General features: G+C 46.0%; 1 protein-coding gene across 4 annotated transcripts in view; it reads left to right on the top strand.

Annotated features, from left to right (window-relative positions):
• The window catches only part of TJAP1 (tight junction associated protein 1), a 40283-nt gene that overhangs the window by 6000 nt on the left and 9294 nt on the right, over positions 1–24989 (top strand). For 2 of the 4 annotated variants that reach the window (XM_008932780.3, XM_018085119.2), the window contains 3 exons: positions 16854–16948; positions 21382–21540; positions 24007–24035. In XM_008932780.3, coding sequence (XP_008931028.2) covers positions 16868–16948; positions 21382–21540; positions 24007–24035 — 269 coding nt within the window. In that variant the 5' untranslated portion in view covers positions 16854–16867. Of the gene's footprint in view, positions 1–16853; positions 16949–19055; positions 19110–21381; positions 21541–24006; positions 24036–24989 lie in introns of those variants that run through there. The other 2 variants (XM_018085120.2, XM_018085121.1) reach the window with 2 other exon arrangements.

Below are 24989 nucleotides of genomic sequence, written 5' to 3'. Positions count from 1 at the left end.
TTTATTTTTCTGAACAGAAAGTGTCTCCTGCACTAAAGTATGCAAAATATACTTACTTGCCTTCTATTATTTAATTTCTAAGCATTGCTTGCACTATGGTTATGTGAATACTGGGAAATGAAAACTTTGCTCAGAAGGGTTTTCGCAGGTAGCTGCATTTTGCTGGTGATACACTCTGATAGTAAATGTCTGTGTAGGCACTCAATCCAATTTCTTCTAGGACTAGCACGGAGTGTCATTTTTGGCAAATATCTCGTACCAGTTTGGATTGATTCCTGAAAGCAAATCACCCTCGCTGGGCTGCAGAATTTTGGTGGAGTCTACTTTATAAGTGTACCCATTTTTCCTTGATTAGATGATGCCTTTGCAAACAGGATCCAGGTGTATCTGAAATGGCTATAACGGAATTCAGTGTCATTGAGGCCCCAGCTGGATGGGGAGAGCTGTATTACTGTGCAGCTCCGGAGATGATTTACTACCTGACTGACAACTTGCAATATAAACATTAGTCCAAGCATGATCTTGTCCCAAAACCCCGCCTACGCAGGGAGCCAGGAGTCTTCCTGCCACGCGCCATAAATCGTTTACGGTTTGCTCATGCCCGTACATTTGAAAAACAGCTGTGTACAGGGGATTAGCAGTTTGCAGAAGGCCCGTGCGGGGCTAAATTAGGATCTCTTGCTCTGGTGGCAAATGCCAGTATCAGAATAGCAGGAGTGCTTCCATGCGGTGGAAGGCAATTTACTCTGGGAGTGGGGGGTGGGTGCAGGGTATCCATGAGGGTACAGCAGCCAGGAGAGGTTTGGATTGCAGTGCTCCACTTAGAGCTCAGATACCTGATTGAGAGCTGCCCAGTACAGTGGGGGTTAAACAAGTCATTGTTAGCTGTGTGGTTTTTAAATTTTAGTTATTTATTTATTATTTCTATGTATTTTACACAAATATATAGGCACAAAATGTAAGCCTACCTCTTCTGTCTCCTAGGAGCTGAAGGGTGATAGAGTTTTTGGGTCTTTTTTTTACAGTGTAAAGAACGGTTTCCCTTTTGCTAACCCACGATAGCAGAATCAAATTATATGCAAGGCCATCTGGGGCTTCACAACTAATTTTAAGCTTTTATAAGGAGTTTTACTGTGCTACTTGGATTTATTATAGCTTTGCAACTTTCAACTCCCAAAGTAAAACTATTTTTGTGCTGGCTGCGATAATTTAAATTACCTCCTGGAGATTCTAATGACTAACTTGTGTTTATGGTGAAAGCTCCCATTTATCCGAACCCTGAAAGCACAGCCTGTTTGGTGACTCTAAATGTATTGATGCTTTACATAGTGGTCAGGACATCAGAGCCTAAAGTCAGTTGGTGTCTTCAATTCTTTCTGTAATGAAGAGAATATGCAGATTTTGCTGTACAGATGAGACTGAACAGTACAGTTCAGAGATCTCCTATGTGCTGGCTGAAGGACCAGCTGCTGAGTAAAGCAGATATAAGTAGATCGTTTTCAGCTGGGTTGGTTTCTATTAACAAATCCTTTCTTGGGTGGGTTGGGTAAGAATCTGGGTGGAATGTGTCAGCAAGGTGCCCCCTTCTAGAGGCATCAGCTGAACACAAGTGCTTCCAGGCGGTATCATGAACATCCATGGAGCCATAGGCAAGGCCAGTGGGCTCTGGGTAAAGCAGGTGATTTGTTTCTGAAACAACACAATTAGGACACTCTTTTGTTGAAGCTGCTGCACAGGCATCTCAAATAAGACCATTTTTCTGGAGCTTTCTGCTCTCCTCTGTTGTAGGTTTGGAGAGTAGCTAGAAGGGCTTGTCCTCGGCTTGTTTTAGTATTGGAGTTGCCTCCATTTTTCTTACTGCTTTTGGTGAAAGGCTGTACACTCTGAATCTTTGTGCTTTGCGGAGGTGGAGGCCAGATAGCACCAAATATATTTGTGGCTGTTTGTGTGGGCATTTTGAGATTTGGAAAGGCACTTTGCTAATGAGCTGTAGGTCATTTCATGTCAGATTGGCTAAGTTTCCATCGGGTTGGTTTTTTGTTGCAGCAATGCATATGGACTGTGCGTGTTTGGGGATCCCTGTTACCTATCTCGGATGGAGAGGGCTTTCCTCCTGTTTGCTGCCTTCTCTCTCCCCACAAGAAAAAATAATCACCTGGGGAACTGTTAACCTCCAGATTGAATTAGGTGTTTTGCTGTTACTTAGACTTTCCAGAGGTATACAGAGGTTAGAGGGGGGTGTGGGTATGTGATCGTATTTCAAGCTTTCCTTCCTTCTTGTTTTTGTTGCTGCACTTGGAATTCACCCTTCACTTTTCTTGGGAATTGGTGTGAAGGAATTGCTGTCACTCGGAGCAAAGCTCAATCTGCTTGCCTCAAGGCCTTACCTCTCCAGATTAGGATTTTGCCTGATTTCCACAGGCAGCAGTTTGTTTATGAGCTTACGTTACCTGAATCTTGTGGGGTAGGTCTGAAGGGTACCAGTATTAAGGGCAGTGGAAGTCTCAACTTAGACAGCTGGGATAGGGGAGAGAAGGAAGGAACAGAGTTAGCAGTACAGTTAACTCTTCCCCCCCCCCTCCTTTCTTCTCTGTTTCCTCACCTGCCCAGCTGTGTAGTAGGTTAGCAGTACGTGTCTGTTCTTATTCTTATGAAAGTAGACTTTGTTCTCTGAAGACTGCTAATCATGCCCCATGGGGGTGTAATCAGTTATAAGGTATTTAATACAGTGCAGGCGGGAACAGGCTGCCTGGCCGGGCTGGCAGATTGCAACACTACAATTATAAAGGGCCCCTTTCCCCCACTCACCCGCCCACCAGTGGCAGGATGAGGGTACCTTGAAACAGTATTAAGTCTATGAAAAGTAAAGATGTAGTGGGGGAAGGGAAAGGAGAGGCTGAAGAGGCAGCTCCTATTCTGGGAAACAGGCAGACCTACATTCTGTGAGAGCTGCAGCCATTGCAGGTTGCACTGTTGAGACTTGTGGGAGTTTGGGCGCCGTCACCATCCAAGTGGATTGCACAGGGATGGCCTTTGGCAACATGTAGAGCAACAGGGGCTTCCGTCCTCTCTGAAATGGGTTTTCTTGTGGTGGCTGGGGTTGGAGAGGTATGGAGTGGTTAGAAGGGGAGAAGCCCTTTCTTCTGCGTGCAGTGATTTAGACACCTAATCTGTCTGAGTGCTTTTGTAAATCCTGCCAGGCTTCTATTTATATCTTTGGATATAAATCTATTGGTAAATTTGGTCTTCCATGCCTCTTTCTTCCAAGTACTGGAGCTACTGCTGCAGCTTACCTTACTGGCTTAGAAGGGAATAGGTAGCCCGAGACCCTGAATTTTAAGGGGCATAGGAAAGTCTACTGGACCTAGTCTGGTCTGTTGTTGTTACAAGGCCCCCCTCTGTGAGGGCCTTGAAATGCACATGTAGGGTGTGGAGCAGCTGGGCCACAGCCTTATAAACCATCCCTGCTTCGTCAACTTGCTAGATGCATCTGCATGTTTCTCGAGTTTATGGCTACAATGACCTTTCCCCTTTCAGGTTCCCCAGAGGTTACAGTGTGTCAGCCCTTAGTTGGTGCTCTCTGAATTTCCTGACACTGTTCTGTGTCTGCTAGATTCGAGTTGGAAATATTCTCACAGCAGTGCTCCTGAGAGTGTTGGCTTTCCTGCTTGGTGCTGAGAGAGCACAGTGTCAGAGTTGGCCCTTAGCACTGGGCCATGGATTTTTAGGGGTTTTAGGAGTGAGATAGTGTTTAATTATATTGCACAAAGTAAGTACAGATTCAGAATGTGGGGGGTTCACAATACAGACTTGAGAATTCTGTTGACAGTTTCACCTCCTGAGGCATCATCATCTTTTTCCAATCAGAGTAACTTCATATTTGGGAACTGTGAATTCTTTGGAAAGCTTTGGGATTTGTAGGAGTGCCACATAAAGGAGGAGTAGTGTTTTTTTCTGACTAGAGCATAGAGTCTGTTTGCAACTCTAAAATGGTGAGGTTCTGAGATGAGAGGTTACCTGATGTCTTGGATTGTTGTACATTGAGTTTTTCTTCTCTTAATCACTAAAGTGACCAGGTGTCAGTGCTGTCTGGGGAGAATAGTGTACAGTGAAGATCAGATCTGTGTCTATGGGCAGTGGACACAAGTTTTGACAGAAGGATTTTTGGGTAATAAGGAAATGCATGCATCTCAGAGAAGCTGCTTAAGGTAGAATGGTTTCCTGGTTGGAATGGAAAAAGACCTGGATCCTTCCAAGCACTTCTGATGACCAAAGTGAGCTTCTTATTCAGCTCTGCCCCCTCAGTTCAACATGTCTCAGTGTTACATTTGCCCCTTGCCTTATAGGAAAAGTCAGGGAAATTCCCAGGCTACTGCACAGAGTTGATCCTGTCCTGGACTGTGGCTACATTCCAGTCCTGGTGGCAACTCTCCTCCCTGTGGCTTGCATACCCAATTGAGAACTCTCCTACCTGGCTCTGTTTCTCTTGCCCTGTGGCTCAAGAAGTCGTTTGGAGAACTTGGACTCTCTCACAAATGAGTTTGGGGCTGGGGCTGTTGTTGGGGTCCTGGCAGTGGCCGTGCAGGCACATGTGGTGAGGGAGCGCTGCGGGTGTCAGAGGGGCGGGTGTGTGGGCTTGCTACTTGTTTTCCTTTGCTGCCTGGTGAGGAATGCAATGTGTTTGCCTTCCTTGGCCTGTGGTTGCAGCCACATTCCTGCAGTGGGAGTCAGCACGGCGGCGGGCGGCGTGCTGTTCATGCCCCGTGGCTACATGCTTTCAGCTCCACATCAAAGGTGTGTTTAGTGTGTAGCTTGTGCCATTCCTGGCCACACCTGGTGGCCTGCAGGCATGCAGGAGGTGGAGTCTAGCTGTGTTTGCAGATGGCATTCAGGGTTCAGACTTCTTGCTTGTGGAAAGGCTGGAGCTGAGTCCATGCTAAACAACCCCAGGAATGCAGCGGGAGAGCTGAGCAGTACAGTCACTCCAGGGGCATGTCCTAGCAGCAATGTTTCCTTTATAGCTGCAGCAAAATAACTCATGCCTGCTCCTCCAAAGGAACTGACTGTTTGCTTGGGTGTGTTGTACGGTTTAATTTACACCGATAAGGCCAATTAAGGTTGGCTCATCCCCCCTGCAGCCTGTGCGCTCTTGACAATCAGTAGATGATTGAGTGGCTTGTGCCATCAAGCTCTGTGCAGCACAAACTGTGCGTGAGATGACTGCCTGGAGATGGAATGGCTCTGGGATTTTATCCGGGCGGGAGTGCTTCCCCCAGTCGGTGGGCAAATGTTCTTATACTTCTGTGCTGCAGCTGAACTGCTTCAGCTTCTTCTGGAGAATCTTTCTTTTTCTGGCTGGAACCCCAAGAGCTGAGGACAGGAACCTTGGTGAAGGATGGCAGATCAGGATGCAGATGCATTATTTTGAGATCCTTGACATGGTGTGTATGAGAAATGGCCTTATGGTTTTCTATGCCCTTGTCATGCAAAGCATCCTTGTCCTCTTTATACAAGTCTTTCCTCTGCCTGGTGCAGGGAAACGTTATCCCTTTTGGCAGTGTCAGTGTGGGCAGCCCATAGGCAAGGCTTATGGAAACAAAAGCAGACCATCTTCTGTGTTCTGGATAAGCCCTGGGCTGTTCATCACCCTGTTTGCTTGGATCTTTTGGACTTGCAGGTTCCCTTTTGGCAATGTCTAGTAGCCTGAAATTCTGTAATCTGCCAGTCATTTCCATATTAAAGTGAGTCTTCTGCAGAAGACTTCCCTATTGCCATCCTTAGACAGTAGCATGAATGAACGAATTGGCTCTCAGAAGGTCTCTGGCTTTATAGCATAGTTTTTGCTTTTTAGCTGTCAATACAGTCTCTGTGTGAGTCACTGCAGAGCTCCCCTTACTAGACTGGTCCATGCCATCCTCTCTCCAGAAGGATGTATCACTTTTCGAAGCAGAATCTCAATGACAGGTGATTAAAGGAATGTTACTTGTTGCAAGACTCTTAGCACTGTGAAACAGTTGGAAGTCATTCATATTGACCTCTCTTCTCTTTTGATTTCATGTAAACTATGCATTTTATTTTGAACTACTTACCACTGACTCCATATCTGACTATTAGGGCTTGGATGTTAATGAGAAAGTGGGCTGCCTGAATATTCATTTTCCTTCATCTGTTCTGCATTTCCAAGCTGGACAATATGCCCTGTGGCCACAGGAGGTGTAGCAAAATATAAGTAAGGCTAAAAATGGATTGTGTGGAACATTACTGATAGAACATTTTAAGCGTGTATAATCATTGTAATCACTGGGCATTTCAGCTTTGTCATACGATAGGGGCATGGCTGCAAAGATGGATGGACATCTTGTTTAGGATTACGTACTGCTTCTGCTGTCACCCTCCAGTTGCCAGGAAAGGAGTGAGGGAGTCAAAATGAAATGGATGTGACATTGGCCAAGGAGGAAGTAGGGGTGATTCTTGGCCTTTTTCCATCCTGTCAGTGAGTTTTAATGTGTTGTGGAAAGTCACTTGTGGAGAGAAAGTTCCTTGTTTTAGCTTCCCTGCTGGCCTTCAAGACAGTGTAGGAATCCAGGTCCCTCTGCTTCTGTGTCCAGGCTCAAACATCTCTCTCCCTGCGATGTGTTCCTTTGGCTAGAGCTGTAACCCTCCCAAGTAGCTAGATCTCCCCCTGGTGGAACAGACAGCAGAAGGCGCAGCTGTGGCTGTGCGGTAAAATTGGCAATTGGTCTCATCCTGGGGCACCTTGAGCCGGCAGCAGATGTGGTGGTTGTCCAGTTAAGACATTCCTTAGGCCACAGTCACAGATTCTGTAGAGCTGAGCTCGTGCAGCAGCATGAAGCTGAAGGCATGAGTGAACAGCTTGCCGTCCGTATGAGCAAACACCTTATCGTTGCAACATCTGCCTGGCCGTACTCTGACATTCCTCCATGGTCTTTGCCCTTAGGTGAGCAGTGAGCTAGCACTGGGTTGTTGAGTTTGACACTTGACAAAAAAAAAAAAAAAAAAAAAAAGAAAAGGTACCTGGAATGTGATGGCTTGCTTTCTTTAGGATATCTGGGGTCGATTATTGAGCCCCTTTGAGGATAAGTGAGGTCACTTGCAGCTTGACTCTCATTCCTAGCTTGCCCTCTGAAGAGCTGCATAGAGTTTACTTAAGGGGGGGGTCTACAGGAAGGAGCCCTTTGGAAGGGAAGAGCTTGTCTTTTTAGCGTTGCTTAAAAGGAGTGTTTTTCCTTAACCTTAATTTAATTCATGGGCTTATGCTATCCCAAAGGATAACGGCAGTGAAGGCATTTCAGTTTTACAAGAGCAATGCCAGGCGGGGGATGTAGAGCTAGTCTGAACAGGCTGACCTTGTGGTAAAACTCAAGTGCTGGGCCTTTGCTGCAATTGCCCCTTGAGACAACTGGTGCTAGTTACTAGCTCCAACTGAAGAACAGCACTGGTGCTAGCAATGATGACAGATGTGGAAGGATATAGTTGATGAGAGCTCTGACTCTGCCACAAGAGAGGCTGGGTCTGAGGGAAGAGCTGAAGAAACCCAGTTTGGTGTCAAGTGGGACACCTGTGGTTATTCCTCCCCCTCCCCCTGCCAACAAAGGAGGGAGATGAACCTAGGAGGTACAATATAGCATGTGCAGAAGGACAAGCTCGTGACTGCTGGTGACAGGCAGCTTCCTTGTGTAGGGCAGGGGGTGGAGGTGTGGGTCCCTTCTGCTGTGGCGTGGGTCCTGCTATTTAAAGGACTGACTGGAGCCCAGGTGAGTAGGGAAAGAGGAGCCATAGTCAGTTGCGTGCTTTACACAGATCACCAGCGAAAGATGGATGGGTGGATCTGTTTGTTATTCCTAAGCTGGATTAAGCCATGTTACATTTCTGTGACTGAGCTGTCAGAGTAAAATCTCTCAGTGGTGCTGAAGACTGAGAATCATTAAAAAAAAAAAAGCTTAAAAAAACCCAACAAAAAAACCCAAAGGAGGCAAACTGAAGCAAATTAACTATAGGGCCACACCACAAAAAAGAGAGATGCTGCAGGATTACGTGCTGCTTCAGGAGCCATGCTGCTCTGTTGTTTACAGAGTTGAGACAAGTTTTGTGCCTGTTCCTACCCTTGACTCGGGCTCTGAATCTGCTAGGCCCAAAACATGTTTTTGAAAGCCATCTCCTTGTTCTGCCACTGTATCCTGTTGAGATGACTACTGCCAGTGTGTAGGAGTGGGAGATCTAACACCCTGCGTTGTGCCTGGGTGCAGGGGCTGAGCGGAAGGCAATGGGGAATAATGTGGTCTCCAGAGTAGGCAATGACTGTGACTTGGGTTAAGGAGGAGGTGTCTGTACCTGGTAGGAATCCTGCTTTGTAAAGGAGTCAGTAGCAAAACCACTTGTAACCTCTGGGAAGGGAAAGGGGCAGGATGTAATCAGCTTTGGGAAAACACTGTGATGACCCCCTTTCTCTTTTATCCCTCTGGCTGGATAGGTTTTTTCCTCTAACACCACTTCTGTTTCTCTCAGTGCTACACTGCTTTTCCCTGCCAGCTGATAACAAGCTATTGCTTATTGTAGGTGATGCAAGGTTCAGTCAGCTTGATTGAAGAAAGAGCCCCTGCTATCCTCACACTATGCTGGAGTCTCTAATTTTACTTCATTATACCAACTACTGTCTGTATTCAGTACTACAGAGATCATAAAATGTTTCTGTGCTAGATCTTCTCTGATGAATAGCACAGAGGATGGCTCAAGTTTCCATGGCAATGCTTCTGAATGTGCTTCTGTCACCAAAGAAAGAGGGACTTCTAGTTGATTAAGATTTGAGGGTTTTGTCTGAGAAAGGGGATGGTGGTGAAACTGCATGTTAGTTGTTTGCCTGCCTTTGGATAGTGCCTCTGGCTGATATATAACCTGGAGAAAGAGGAAGCTGACATTTGGCTGATGGCAGAGACGGACTGTGTCGTGCAAACTACAGCTGGACCCCTGTACATGCTTTACTATTCAGCTACAGATGCAGCTGCACAATCACCCAACAGTTAAGCCTGTACCATTCTCTGCCTCTCACATCTGACCATCTGCTAGGGCAAAGCTAATTACACCAAAACGATTCTTACTGGGATTAAACCCCAGCAGCAGAAAAAATTGAGTATAGTACAAATATTGTTCTTCTGCTACTGGATCAGGGTTGCTGCTTTATTTGTACTTATAAAGAACTGCAGGCTATTCAACTCAATTGCTGTCAGGTAGGTGTTCAGCTCATGTGCAGCTTCCTTCTCTTTTCTGTCCCAGATCATTCTTGCTTTAGGTGCAAGAAATGTCTTGCTGAATGTTTGTGCAGTTCCTTTCTTATGACAGCTGAGTCTGATTTTTTTTAACTTGCAACTTAATGCAAAAACAGTGCACAAAGCTGGGTTTTTTTTCTCCTAGTGCCTCAATTTCTTTACTTACGGAGTGGAAATTGTTCCTACCTCCTTCATTGCATATAGTTATGGTGAGCATGAATCCTAGAATTGGTGTAGGGCCACATAACCTTATAATTGCACAAGCTACCAGTGTGAATCTGAGACTCAAGACCAAAGAGTTTATTCCAAAAATGTACCTGCAGCCCTTTGAGAGTTGAAGTTTAAATCTTGTAAAATAGAAAATGTGGAAGTGTGATTCCCCTAGCAGCTCCACTCTTCTGTGTACCTACAATCCATGTTGCCAGGTGATTTGGTTTCAAAACAGCTCTTTCAAAAAAAAAACACCCCAACTTACAACTCTGGTTGATTTCAGGGCTGCTGATGGTACTCCACAGAAATGGCAACTCACCACATTGTTCAGAGTTGTGTCACAATTTAGTTTCTGAAGGCCAGTGAGGGATTTAGTTCCCTGCAGGGGGCTCTGAAAGGATTCTTGCTATTGTCCTTCTGTGCTGAACATGGAAAACTTGTACTGAAGTGGAAGTTAGTTCTGTACATGGTAGCTCAGAGGCAGCAGTAGAAGGTGGCCCTGAGGAGAGGATGATGATTGCATTGCTGGCAGGGATGCGAGGAAGACTGTGGTAAGCTCAAAGAGACCAGACTGAAAAACCAGGTAGAGGTGAAAGAGTACCAAAAGAATGAAGACAAATCTAGTCTTGATATTCAGGAGGAAGTTTTCAAATAGTTTTGAATAAGGAATGGAAAAAACACTAGTAATTTTAGAATTGTTGAAATTTAATTTTGACAAGTACGTTTCCTGGGGAAATGCTGTAGGAACTGAGGAGATGAGCGGTGATTTTAGTGTGGATTTATAGCATGTTAGGTCTGTGATCTCAGACTTGGTTTGTGTATGTGCTTACCCCACAGCTAGCAAGTGAACTTCATTTTTTGGTGGAAGAGGGTCAGTAGTAAGACCATGCCTGGGGGCAGTTAGATAACTGTGCTCTACCCCCACGTTACAGTTTGCTCAGATAAACTGATGGTGAGCCATACCCTTAGGAATGAGCAAGTGGGGAACATTGTCTTCCCGGAACTACTCCAGGTATGTTGGACATTAGTAAGCAAAAGCTGTGTGGGCGTATGGAAAGCTGGGTACAGCACAAGTATTTGTGATTGCTCTTCCTATCTTACTTGGGGAAAGTAGAGAAAATATTATGTTATGCTGGTCTGTTACAATGTTTATTTGGCATAGGATTAATAAAACTTTCAAGGCACATAAATGTCAATACCTTTAGTACCTTAATATACCTTGTGAGGTGTAGTTAGCTTATTTTGATTCTGAGAGAGAGGTGTCACACTGTTGTGGTTTTGGGTTTTTGTGGGTTTTTTTGAAGAAAAAAAAACTAAACACAAAATCCAGAAAAACACACTTTGGAAGTAGAAAGGGGCAAAAAAGGGTTAATTTCAATATCGGTAAGGATTTTGCCATTGCAGGGAAATTGTACTGATTTAACTTAATCAGATTAGAAACAGCTGTGATTATATTAGTGCAGCATTCTTGTACAGGCATCCTTAATTTAGTTTGTGTCTTGTATCTATCTATTTAACTTGTTTCAATGTAAAGTGCTCTTAAACTGAATTAAGAACATTTGCCCAGGAGCGTTATACTGTTTTATGTTATTTTCTAAGTCAATTTAATTTAGTACAATGTATATGTAGGCAAGACCTTGGGGAAAAAGCTGATCCTTTTTATTACTTGCTGAACAGTGTGTCATGTTTGGCTGCAGCCATGTGATCATGGAATGAAAGAGCCTGTTGTGGTCCATGTTGGTGGAGGATGGGCAAACTGATCATTGCGAACACTTGTACAACTTGGTCATTCTTATCCATAAGCATTTGATTGAAGTAGATCACTCCTCCTTGTAAATTAGGCTTTTTCCTGTCTAGAACAGATGTGAGACCCCTGAGATGTTAAGTTTCCTCCTCGGCTGGCCAATAGAAGTGCCTGCAGACTTGGTTAGTGTGCTGTTTAGACAGCAAAAGCAACGTCTTAAAACTTTCACAAATTTTTAATGTTCCAAAAGATTCAGATGACTGAGCAAGTTTGAGCTGGACTTTTCTACAGCTAAGCAGAGCTTGGAATAAATTTTACCCAATTTTGATTCTGTTCACTGATTCTGTCTCCCCCCAGTATGTGCTGCCTGCTAGATATGGTGACTTACATCCATACAAAAAATATGGCAGAGGAAGGAGTACTGCAGATGTCAGTTTTCTTTCTTGTTGAAAAGGATAAATCTAGTCAATACATCTTGTGTTTTCTGCTTACGGGTAAAGGCTCTATGGGAACAAAACTGGCACGTGAATTACTCTGCAAGAGTGGTCGTAGTGATTACATTTCAACATAAAGCTGGCTGCTGTAAACAGCTGGTTTATTTTTTTACATTTGCTTTTGTCAGCACCTGCAAGCATCAGGGCTGGACTTAATGCCTCTTGAACATTGCAGATGCTCTGTAGGCTAGGTCACTGCAGAAACTTGTCCATCTGTCCTCTGTAAATAATGCAAATAATATGCTCTGCTCCATTGTCCTGCTGTGTAGATACTGCATAGTGTGTTAGCCATCTGTGTATCTCTGAGACTCTCAGACAGAGGGGATGTTTTAGAGAGCAAATTGAGGGAAGCATATAGTTGAATGCTCCAGTAATGGAGTATTCTCTGGCATTACTATGTCTCTGCCAGAGGGACAACTTGGTGACATTCAGTCCCTGGCACTGAAGAACTGGAGACTGTAGTTTTCCCAGAACTTCTGAACCAAAGGCTGAAACAAGAGGAGTGGTGATATTAATTGCTGGGAGTTGTGTGAGACTTAGGGAATACTTAGAGGGGCTGAGAGTCTACCTCTCAGTGGTTGAAAAATTCAAGCTGTTTCTATCTTGTCCTTATTAAATGCATTTTGTTTTTATGCTCTAGGAAGGTAATGTATGATTTTTCCCCTTTTCTTCCTCTCCTGCACAGCGCAGGAGATGACGGAGGTCTGGGAAGGGAATTCCTGCATGTTGATTTTCTACAGAAATCTACCTCTTTCACTTTTCTTCAAATGTTTACTTGTAACCATTCCCTTGTTTGTGTTTGAGAAAATTTTAGGCCGTGACTCCCAAATTTACCTCATGTGATCTATCACATTTTTGCCAGATATATGTTGTTAGGGCATCAAGATTTGCTTTTTTTAAAAATATCTTGAGCATATGCTCCAGAATTCTTCCCATGGAAGATCTTGAAAGAAAGAACACAGTTACGAAGACAGTGGGGAAGGAGATAGAACCCAGAGCGCAAAGATGAAGAGACTCTGAAAGTTTGTAGCCTAAACTACCTTGTGAAGTTGAAAGGATCACTGAACAAACTAAAGAGATCAAGCTAACAGGATCACTGAACAAACTGAACAGGCTTCTGGTATGTCAGCATTTCTGAATGAGAAGTTGTCATTAGCCCTCAACGTAGCTGTCCCTGCTAAAGGTAACTTGGTAAATGACCTTTTGCTGAGCTGGTTCTTGTACAGTTTCAGGTGTAGCCCCTAAAGATGCTTTTATGCTTTTATATGCATTAGAAAACTAGTGTTCATTTCCTGGTCAAAATCTCCCCGGGGTATTTTTATTCTCCATTAACATTCCTTCTGGGGATTGAATTCGGGTCCTTTGCTTCCTGCCCTGTTCCTGTTCAGATGTTAATCAGCTGTTGCATTCTATTCCAGTTACGTGTTAGCAATGTTAGTGTTTCTTGGGCAATGTTGACCTGTCCTGGCTTTTATAAAAGGGTTAGAAAAGCTAAGCTACTCTAAGCTTACCTTAGGAAAGAGTAGATAATAAAATGCATAGTTAAGGGTATGGAGTGCAGTTGAATTAGGGGGACTGAGGTCTTTGGATTGTGGAAGGAGGGAACAGGACTGTAAGAAAAGTGTGATTCCGATAACTTTTAAGAGAATTCTGGATGGTGCAATGGATATGACAGATACGTGATATGTCCTGTGGTATTTCCATTCAACAAGAACTATGTACAAGTGGAGTCCAGGGATTTCATTTTCTTTGGAAATGTTAGGTGTTAAGTAGAGCTTGTTACATGGACTGTTGTTCAATAGCTAGCCTGATCCCTTTTTCCTGTTAGCTCTTGGAATTGTTCCCGTGCAGGCAACAGAGGTTTCTGCCTAACAGTCAAGGTTAATTGGTATGGAAAAGAAGGAATGAGCAATAATCCTTCTGAAACTCAATTTTAATCCAAGAGTCACTATGATGCTATTACTCAGATCTGAATCGTGAGCATTAACGTACAAGCAGAACTGTGATGTGAGTCTCTGCAGTAGGAGCTGTCATCCTTTTCTTTTAAAATGAGCTTCAAAGAAGCCAGCAGCAAAATGGATCTGAACATTCTTTTGAGATGCCTTCTCTGAATGAAAAGATCTCTCTTTTTAGATGTTAAAGTGCCCTTTGATAACCTTACAGTCCTTTCTCATTGTACCTGGCACCAGCAATCTACAGGTGCTTTTTTTAACTTCACATAGCTTGCTTTTCTGTCCTGGAGAGACATCCATTGATGCAGTTATTGCATCATCCATCTCATGGATTAGTTGTCTTGGTCGGGCTTACTGCAGTAGCTTCTCACAAAGTCTGGCTTGAGACTTGTGAAAGCTAAGGTTGCCTTTATCCATAAGCACAGGAAGATAGCTGGACAAGTCTCTCTTGCTTCTGCCTCTCCTGATGCTGGTGAGGAGACGTTGTCTCCTAAAGCAGGCTGTGCCAGTATCCTGTATTGGATATGCATGCAGAGTATAGGTTGGCCCACAGAGTGAAAATTCTGGGTTAATTCTGGTGATCAGATATGTGGCACAGGACATTTGGGTTTTTTTACTTGTGGGTATTGCACTTGCAGGTGTTTGGAGTACACTGACTGTGATAGCCACTACAGAATCTTTCTGTAGTGTTGCATTAGAAACAAATGCAATTGTGTTATGAAATGTATGTTCTCAGTTATACAAGTTTACCCATCTGAATAAAAAGCAAAGTTAAAGAAATGCTGCTTGTAAGAGGAAAAGGCTGGAAAGATGATACAGTACCTGACATAAGGAACATTCTCATAATCACCATATTTCTGTTGAGGAAGTGAGGCTGCTGCTTATAAGGTCAGAAAAGGCAACAGAAGAGAAGGTGATGATGAGGAAAACACTGCAATTCCTCTGCCTCTTTGCAGAGAATGTTCACAGCTGCTGCAACAGCAACCAGGCAGAAGCTGTGTGCATCCTAAAACCACAGTTAAGTATTAGCTACCTCAGGCTTCAAGGGATTTGCCAAATATCAGGAAGACAGTAGGTGCCTGAAAATGTTGCCTTTTTTTTTTTTGTTCTTTCCCTTTTTGTCCAAAGAATTCCTTTTTGGACCTTATTTTCTCTGCTGTGAAACTCTTTCTTGTTACTGAAGACAAAATGATGCTCATGGGCAGTGTTGTGGTTTTGTATGCATGCCAAGTGGCTGCTTATTCTGTACAGGGCCCACAGAACTGTCTCAAGCAATTCTGTGCTAGATGACATCTGTTTCTGGTGTGTGGTAAAAAGGTTTTTCCATTCTCAGATCACACAGAGAATGTAGCTACTCTGCAAGTGGATTTTACACTGAGGGATGCTTTCTGGTAAAAACAACTGGAGTCAAGCTTTTATGCTGCCTCTGCAGCTGCACTCTGCTGCTGTGTCCTGGTTTAATCCCAGCTGGCAACTAAGTACCATACAGCTGCTTGGTCACTCTCCCCCCACTCCCAGTGGCATGGAGAGGAGAACTGGAAAAAAAGTAAAACTTGTAGGTTGAGATTAGAACAGTTTAATAATTGAAAAAAAGGAAAATATAGTATTAATTGTAATGGAGAGAAGGAGAGAGGACTACAACCCAAGAAGAACAATGCAGTTGCTCACCACCCACTGACCAATGCCCAGCCTGTCTCTGAGCAGTGATCAACCCCTCCCAGCCAACTCCTCCCAGTTTATGTTCTGAGCATGACGCCATATGGTATGGAATATTCCTTTGGCTAGTTCAGGTCAGCTGTCCTGACTATGCTTCCTCACAGCTTTTCGTGTACCTCCTCACTGGCAGAGTGTGAGAAACTGAAAAGTCCTTGAGTTAGTGTAAGCACTGCTTAGTAGCAACTAAAACATCAGTATGTTATTGACATTATTCTCATCCCAAATCTGAAATGCAGCACTGTACCAGCTACCAGGAAGAAAATTAACTTTATCCCAGCTGAAATGAGGACACACTGTCACTGCACTCCATGACTGTGAAGAGGAAAGAGGCTGTGCGTGTTTTGTCTTTGTGAGGGGGTGGAGGAATCCTTAGCTCTCTGCATTAACAAAGCAAAATGTTAAGTTTACACTGCAATTTTCTGACCCTTAGTGTGTTTGTGTGTGTCTGCCTGGAAGATGTGACTAATGTTCATGCTGGTCATTGTGAGTCTTGAGCCCTCAATGAGCCATTCCAGTGAAGCTGTAACTGCCAGTGAGCTTAGAAATCAAACTGGAACTACAGTAGGGAAGTAGTGGGTAAGCTAGAAGAGTGGAATTGGAGCTACTGCAGGCAATAGACTGCTAGGAAAAGGACTGTAAATGCTAAGGAGCGTTACTGATGAGAGGTGGAAAAGACAGATAAAAGGAACCAGGAGGTTGAATTTCATCTTGTATTACAGTGCTAATTAGAATAGCTGAAGAGCTGCCTCCTGCTGTAGCTCCAGGCTAAAATTGAGCTTCTGCAGGGTAGTCATAATGTGGACTTGACAGCAAGCTCCTTCAGAGAGAGGCTTGTGGATAGCATGATGAGCAGAATTGGTACCTTCTTCTATTTATGGATATTACCTATATCCATTTCTGCTTTGGAGCACAAGGTCCATCTGTTCTGCAGTGAATATCTGCTCCACTCTGAACAGAGGTGTGGTGAATTGAACCACTCCAGGATTCTCTCTCTGTGGTAGCAAGGGATACTCAGGTATTGTAGGCGAGGAGGTCTTTACTGTGCTGTTCAGTGCAGAGATATCTGCAGAACAAAATTAGATTGGTGTGGCAGAGTGATTGGAGCAGAATGCCAGGCCGGATTTTTGGTGTTGGATGGGAATGCAGGTGGGAAAGCAGGGACCCCTGGAGCCATCTAGAAAAAACATCTGCATTTCCAAGGTCAGTTACTGGTCTGCACAGGTATCCTGCTCAGTGGAGAGATGGCTGGAAGACTTTTTCTTTCTGGAATACAGTGAAGATATGGGGCTTTTACTGTGGAGGGACCTGGCATTAGATAGTAGCCTGATGGTACAGCAGTTTGCTGTTGACTCGTGCCCTGGCACCTGGCTGTGGGTTGCTCTGCGCATGCCTGGTTGTTTTCATGTTTTGTGCTATAGGTGACTGACACCAAGTTTCCTTTCTCATGTTTCAGGAGCTGTTGGCCAGATGCTGCTGGATGCTAACAGGGGAAAGCTGACTTGGAGGCAAGCGACCAGAAATGTTTGGACACGTCGTCACTTTGCATCTGTAAGTCCTTGTTTGAGGGAAAGTTGCCTGGAGGCACTGTGAGTTTTTAAGTCTTTGGAAATTCTCAGATCATGAGGGTAGGTTTCAAATCCAGTTATCTTTTCCAAGTAAGTGGGAATGAGATAGCAGGTACCATAGTTGCTGCCTCCGGGGTGGGAACCAGGACAGTCCTGTTTTAGCCTGAGGAACCGTGTGCTGAGAGACAGGGAGGCCTTTGGCGTGTTTGTTCTGAGCACAGCTGCAATGGAAACATGGGTGCAGCTGTTCCTGGAAGCCTCTGTTTGTCTGCCAGCCCATGTGGCTGGTGGTTATGCCTCAGTGCTGCTGGGAGTTGGTGGAAAAGCAGATTGAAACTATGCTGGCCCGGTCCTTCCTGGAGGTTCACGTTCTCCCTCTCCCTTTTTCCCCCCATACTTTACAGTTTGCCCCACAGAGCAGTTATGCTGTTGTGAAGCTGTTTTTCCCTGTGCTAGTTGAGACCCGACTCTAGCATTATAGTAAGGAAAGGGGCCAGACAGCTTGTTGGGACAGGGCCAGCACTTGGGCACCTCCTCAGTTTGTTTTGGCAAAGCTTGAGTTTGCGTGGTCCTGGTTGCCTGCCTGTTCCATTCACCTTCGATCTGACTTTCCCTGTGTGTGTACAACTGCTCCACACCCTGCGCTCCTGTCCCGCCTCCCAGGGCTTGGTGCCATTGACAAGGGAAAAGTAGCACAGCAGAAGTGCATCACGGAAAGGAAGGCTTCACTGCAATCTCTTTCATGTCAGTGGCCACAGAGCTACATTCTTGCAGCTGGCTCCCAGATTAACCCAGTTCTCTTCTTGTATTGGTGGGTACCGGTCATGGTTTGATTCCAGCTGGCAACTAAGCACCACACAACTGTTCACTCACTGCTCACCCCTCAGTGGAATGTGGAGAGAATGGGGGAAAAAGTAAAACTTGTGGGTTGAGATACAGACAGTTTGATAGGACAGAAAAGGAAAGGATAGTAATGAAAGAATTAGAGTGTTCAAAACAAGGGATGCACAATGCAATTGCTCACCACCTGCTGACCAATGCCCAGCCAGTTCCCAAGCAGTGGCCCTTGCCAGCTTTTCCTCTTGTTTATATACTGAGCATATGCTCAGTATGCTGACACCATATGCTATGGAATATCCCTTTGGACAGTGGGGGTCAGCTGTCCTGGCTGTGTCCCCTCCCACCTTCTTGTGCCTTGCAGCCTACTCACTGGTGGGGTGGTGTGAGAAGCTGAGAAATCCTTTCCTTACTGTAAACACTACTTAGCAATATCTAAAACATCAGTGTGTTATCGACATTGTTCTTATCCCAAATCCAAAGCACAGCACTGTTCTAGCTACTAGGAAGAAAAATAACTCTATCCTTCACAAAACCAGTACAGTACCCAAAACCAGTACATATACCCAAAGCAGGGGCTTTGAACAGAGAAGAAGGTTGTTTCTGAACCTGTATTGTGTCCCTGGTGGCCTGGATAAGATTTTACAGAAGCCTATTAGCAGCAAGGTAGGGTTTGATATGCTTGATGAAAGTCAGAGGGTAGCTTGCCTTCTTCTAGCAGAGGTGTGGGTTATCACAGCTGTAGGCATGAGGACGTAATGTTTTGGCTTAAACAAGAGTGTAATAATTGCCAGCTCATTTGTGAGTGGGAAGCACTGACTTAAAAGGATGAGTGAGGTAACTGTTAGCATTACCAAACTTCTGTACTGAAGGCTTCACAGTTAGCATCCCTCTGCAGTGGTGGGGAAGATTAGCTGGGAGGGGGTCCCATTCTATAGGAGATTTGATTAGTCCTTCCTGGAACCAAGTTTCCTTGAAGCTATTGCTTCATGCATTTTGAGTCAGTGTGGTCCCAGTTGCCTGAGTGCCTTGAACATGTCCTTGCCAGGTGCCTTTCCAGCTCTTGCTGGGCTATGTGGCCAACTGTTCTGAGTTCATTTTCTTTACTTTCAAAAGATCCGATGTGGATTTGGGCAGGTTCCTGGAATGAGGTGGCCGTCTAGTTGTCCTCAGTTATAAATATTCCCTATTCCTTACATATTTCAAAGTTTTTTTTTGTGGTGGATGCTAAGCTATTTGTTTCTCTTCTTCAGGGCATCTGAGTGAGTGTCCCTGCTTCATGCGGCTTCAAATTTGAGCCCAGGCTGGTAAGTGCTCATGTCCTTAAGAACTAGAGAAATGATTATGATTTCATCTTGGGATATTTCCATGCACATCTGCTGTCCCCAGCCTGTAGGGAATTGACAGATGGGTTCCCTAGTTCACCTCTTTGATAGTGGGGTGTTTACAAACCTGCTTCTAGTCAGGTTTTCAGCATTTCTCTTTGAAAGAAATGTCTTCCCAGCAAATCAGACTATCTGTTTTGCTTGGGGATGCAGTGAAATGTGATTCAGTATGCTGGACGTGATTTTTCTAAAGTATTAGAGACTTAATACTAAACTAATACTAAACCACGACAGGTACCCATCAGTACAAGAAGAGAGTTGGGTTACTCTGGGAGCCAGCTGCAAGATTGTAGCTCTGTGGCCACCACTCTGCCACTGACATGAAAGAGACTGCAGTAAAGCCCTTCTTTCTGTGGTGCACTTCTGCTGTGCTACTTTTCCCTTGTCAATGGCACCAAAACTGAGCCTGTTCGGGAGAAGGGACCTTGAGGGAATAACTGCAGCAAGGGGAAGTTTTCCAGCATTTTTATGGGGGAGATTTACAGGTTAGTCCTAGGAAGTTGTTTGTGTTTGTGGAAAGGTGTGAGAAACTTTTGTGAGCTTGTATTTATGGCAGGGTGAAGGACAGTTTGCACATGTCCCTGTGAAGTGTAAAGCCTGTTATGGCTTGGAGCCAATCTGTGCTTGGTGCAGCCACCTCACACTTGCCAGTCCTCTCAGGGGACTCAGTCTAAGTGTCAACAAGATGCAGCTAGGTGAGAGTGGTTAAGAATTGGAGAGAATTCTTGGGGCTCCATTTAGACTCTTAACATGTAAAACCCCACTATTTAAAACACAAGTGAAGTCTGATAGGTCACTGGCCCAGTGGTATCCATTGACTCCAGGTATGTGACTGGGAGTTGCATGGCCCTGCTTATAGAAGAGGGGAGAGAGTGTGATCTGAGTTGATGCGGGTCCTGCACTTTGAAGTGTTGCAGGTCAGGTGCTGAGGATTGCAGAGATGCTAGGCTTGATCAGCGTTAGGATCCTGCAGGGGAAAAGGGAATGAGAATTGGGCATTTACTCCAAATATCGGGCAACTGTGAATGATGGCACATGTTGTCATCAAGGAAAGGCTCTGCAGCATCTACTTGGCATCTCCGAGACTTCTTGTGTTCAATAGGGTAGTTGAAATTCTGACTGCTTGTAGGGAAGTCTTCCTGCCCACTACTGCAGACCCAAAAAACTGTAAAGAAAGGTGTTTCTTCCATGTGTACAAGATAACTGCTTTTCATCTACCCTATTTTTTGCTCTTGTACTGCTCCTGTGGCGGAAGAATCCTGCCCAGCATGGCTGGGGTAAAGGGATTAATCTTCCCACTAGTGGTACTGCTGCACGTCTATATACTATGCACTTATGCACTCTAAGGGTGGTGAGGCACTGGAACAGGTTGCCTAGAGAGGCTGTGGACTCCCCATCCCTGGAGGTATTCAAGGCCAGGCTGGATGCGGCTCTGAGTAACTTGGTCTAGTGGCAGGTTCCCTGCCCATGGCAAGGGGTTGGAAGAAGATGATCTTTGAGGTCCCTTCCAACCCAGGCCATTCTATGGTTCTGTGTTGCAAAATCTGGCCCTAGGAACTAACATCAATGACATTGTTCCCTAATTTGATGCCACCTCTGACTTGGGGGTTGTCTTTGTCTTTTCTGACAGAGTGAGCAGTTCTGTGGTACCTCTTTCTGACAAGTCTCCTGTGGTCTGCTGCACTGGGACTCCAGTGTAAACCAAAAAGTTCTGGGTTTGGGCTCTTTAATGGCTGAAGTCTCCTCCCACATAGTCCCTGCTGACAGTGACAGGACATGATCAATAACTCCTGCTCCAGCTGTCACTGCTGCCTGTGAGGCTTGCAGTTTCCATATTGAAAAAGGCCTTTCCTAAAGAGCCTAATCAATATGCTGCTGTGAGGTCTGTTCTCATTTGCTATATATAATCCGGACACACACAAACTACGTGAGTGAGCGTGTGTAGAGGGGGGGAGAGGATGTGCCAGTCCTCTGCTCTCACTGGCTGGGAGAAGGACACAGCTACCTCTTACTTTGCTCCCTCTCCTGCAGCTGCTGCTCAAGGCTTGTGGCTACATCCTTTCACTGCTCTATTAGCACTCTGCATGGGGATGTGCTCTGGGACTCCAGGGGAGCTGAATTCCTGCTGGGTCACTCATAGGTCTCGATGGAGCACCCGTGACTCTCTCTTCTGTGCACTTTCTGCTGTTGGTAGGTAACCCGCTTTCAGAGCCACGCAGGTGGGAGGATGTCGAGCACAGCTCCGTCAAAGAAGCCTTACCGCAAGGCGCCCCCGCAGCATCGCGAAATCCGCCATGAGGTACCCATCATTCGTGATGACCAGGACGGAGTGATCTTGGCTGAGCAGAGTCAGGTAACAACTTGCCGGGTGACAAAGGGCTTAACACCATTGCACCAGCAAACGGGGTTTAGTTACACCGAGGCAGGCCAGCTCGAGCAGGCAGAGGGGTTTGAGGTTTGCAACCTGAACTTCTCCTCATCGTGGTCCCTGGAGTCCAGCAGTGAGAAGGAAGTGGCAGGGTGCAGAGCAGAGCTGAACATCAAGAGCCAGACTGTCTCGCCAGCACTTCCACGTAGTGGGAAGATGGGGCAGCGAAGCGGGAAGCGGTGCCCGAACCGCAGTCATGGGCACCGCAGCAAATTTGTGAGCCGTAGCATGGAGACAGTGCTGGTGTCTGGAGACGAAAGACACCGTCCCACTTGCTCTTTCAAGAGCAGAAGCCTGGAACGCTCGCTTATATTTAAAGAGCCTCCTGAAGTCCTGACTCCGAGGAAGTTTCGTGTCTCATCTACACACCTGCCTCTCAAAGGGATCCTGAAGCAGACCAACATGACAGGCTCATGTCCTGAGAGCTTATGCAAGTCCTGCTCAGTAGAGACACTTTGCCGTGGCCATGGCTCACGCAAGTACAGTGATCCTCAGCTCTGCCTCAGCCCTAGGGAGAAGCGCTCCCTGGAGCACAGCAGCAGCAGTGCCGCTGACTCTGTCAAGCGCAGGGAGAAGATCACAGAGGAAAAACTGCAGTTCTCCAAATTCCTGGATGAGATTACCAAGCGGGTGCTGAGTCCCAACCGCTTGCGCTCACTGGGAGAGACTAGGGGAGCGGCACAAGACCAGAACTCTCCCCTTTTCCCCAGAAGCTCCGTGCCAGAAGGCCAAGGGGAAGGTCACCTGCAAGGGGTCAAAACCAAGCATGCAACTGAAAGATCCCCCTGCCCAAGCAGAAGAAAAACAGAAAAGAAATGTGAGGGACTGGGAATGGCTTCGGGCCTGAGAAAGTGTGCTGAGGAAGCTGGGAGAGTTTCCAGACTAAGAAAGAAACCTGTCCTTGGGAGGAAGGACAGTAAGGGAAAACTTTCCTTGGAGAGAAGGGTAGTAGATCTGTGTCAGTATGAGCTGCAGCAGCTGGCAGACCTGGGGCTGGCAGGGACATCCTCTGGGCAGCAGCATTCACTGTCTTCATGGAAAATCAGTGCAGAGGGCAGAAGGGATGAAAGCAGTCCCTGTTCACGGCTATTACAGCCACACCATCAGTGTGCTAAGCTTGGGCAGAAGCGTGCAGTGGAGCCGAACTACCCAGAGAAAGGATCCTGCTCCACTCCAACACACTGGAGTCGGGAGGAGGGGCCTACCCCATCTAGATCCTCCCCTTCATTCAACCTGGCACTAAACAAGGTAGGTGCCAGGGTCACCGGCTTGCAGACAGGGGTCTCACGGAGGCCAAAGCCCCCACCTGGATTTCATCTAGTCTGTAATGCCACTGGGGAAAGTGAGAGCAGGCCCCCAGACCTCATGTTGTGGGTGCTTAATGACCAGAAGCTGCTCTCTAGTGGGGGTGCCACTCATGGCTCTGCTACCGGTTGGGTATATCTTACTGGGTGTAACCAGCTTCCCTTTAGCCCCAGGAGTTAACGAAAGTAGAAACTGGCGCTGTTCTCACCACTGCAGACTTCCCAGGTGTTTACTGGTTGAAGGCCCTTTAGGCTCTGGGGTAGTAGGCGTGTGCAGGAGGCAGGCAGCTCTGTTGTCAGGAGGGGCTGGGATGCTCCTGGTGCTTTGTATGTGCCCTGTGCCTGGTATCTTGGGGTACTGGATGTTGGCTATTCCAGGTCATGGATTAGAGAGTGCAAAGTAAGAGAAAATAGCTGAGCCACGTGCTCTTGTCACTGCTCCGTGTCTCCTTTTTCTGCAGGATCCCGCTCCAGCCATCTCTGGGGATCTTGCCCATAACGTTAATTTCTTTTACAGGCTTTTCTGATCTTTGGTGTTTCTTCTGCTGTCCTAGAATAGTTACAGTGGCTGGTTTCAGGTCTGCAGAAAGAAACCTTTTTCACAGCACAGTCTGGGTGGTGTAAATGGTAGCCACATTTTTCAGCTCCCAAATGATTCTCTCTCATGCTTTTTGTGGGTCTTCAAGGGCCCCACAAGTGATTGCTGTGGTGAAAATTTAATCCTGTGTATGCTGGCCTGTGAGATTCCTGCTTCCCACTAACTGTGGATGTGGAGGAAGCTGAAACACCAGCTAAGGTGATGATTTTACAAGAGATGCTGAGATTACACCCTGGAAGGGTAAGCTTACCTAACTTGTACGGTGGTTTCTAGTCTGGCTCTTCTGCCCTGAACCAGAACACACAGTCTGTTTTGGTATTATACATCTGAGCGATGTGTGTACAGATCCTTGTAGCCTAGTATGACCTGTCAGAGCAGGTGAGGAGGAGTCACAGATAGGATCTAGCAACCAAGACTGCCCTTTAGGATAGCATGAGAGACCAACTCCTCATCTGAAATAATCTCACAGCTGTTTTCTTTCCTGTGCAGGAACCCTTGACGGATGCAGAAAGGATGAAGTAAGTGTCCCAGTCCCTCTTTATGCCTGTCATACTGCAACTGTGTGGGTGCTGATTCCTCATATCCTGCCTGTGCCACCTGCACAGCGAAGCTGACTGGATCTGTGGGCTCCTTTCAGATCTTCAGTCATCTTGGGGCTCTGTGGGCAGAGCTTTGGTCTGTGCCTTGCCAAGCTCTGCCTTGCATGTCCGTCTCCCTGGAGGAGGAGGAGGGAACATAGACCTCAGCACAGGTGCAGGCAGAGGAGTTGGTGGGTGTGAAAGAAAGGTAGATGAAGTCTTTAATACAGGTGGAGATAGGAGTGCATTTTTTAATCCTTCTTGTCCCGGTGTAAGCCACCAGAAGCAGTATGCAGAAGCCTGCTGCTGACTGAGGGTGAGAACTGAGCCCTTTGCTGGTGGTGCTGTGGGACATAGACAGCTGCTAGCACTGAGCTCCAGGCCATAGTGAGGAGAAAGCTTGCACTGCCAGAGAGAAGCTGTGCTTCTGGGTTTCTCCAAGCAACTGAGCACAAAGGAATGAAAAACAACAGGAAATACTTCTGACCAGCAGACATGTCCTGGGCTGGGGAGGAATGGAGCAGTTTGTGTTGCAGTGGGGTTGACCAGCTGTGGTCACATCTGTAAATGCACCCCACCACCTCTGCTTCCGGGTTTAAGGCTATATGGAGTCCTCTTTCCACCATGTATTAAAGGTGTGAGGGATTTTGGTTCAGGAGTGGAGAAGATGATTTTGCTCTTCTTGCTTTTAACTCTTCTAACCTGGACTGGGATAAATTATTGAGTGGTTTTCATTCATCAGTGAGGGACACTGGAGCTGCACAGCTCATCTGTCTAGTGGGCTTTATCCAAGCACCGTAACCTGAGAGGGAGCTGGGAGCCATGGCTGACCAGCTGGCATGTGCTTCTTTGCCCCTGCTGCAAGAGAGTTTGAGTGTCTCTCGACAGAGATGC

Source organism: Manacus vitellinus, unplaced genomic scaffold (genome assembly GCF_001715985.3).
Source record: "Manacus vitellinus isolate BGI_N305 unplaced genomic scaffold, ASM171598v3 scaffold_8_pilon, whole genome shotgun sequence".
Taxonomy (NCBI): Eukaryota; Metazoa; Chordata; class Aves; order Passeriformes; family Pipridae; genus Manacus; species Manacus vitellinus.
The sequence above is the reverse complement of the archived record's forward strand: the minus strand, read 5'-3'. Positions and strand labels throughout refer to the sequence as shown.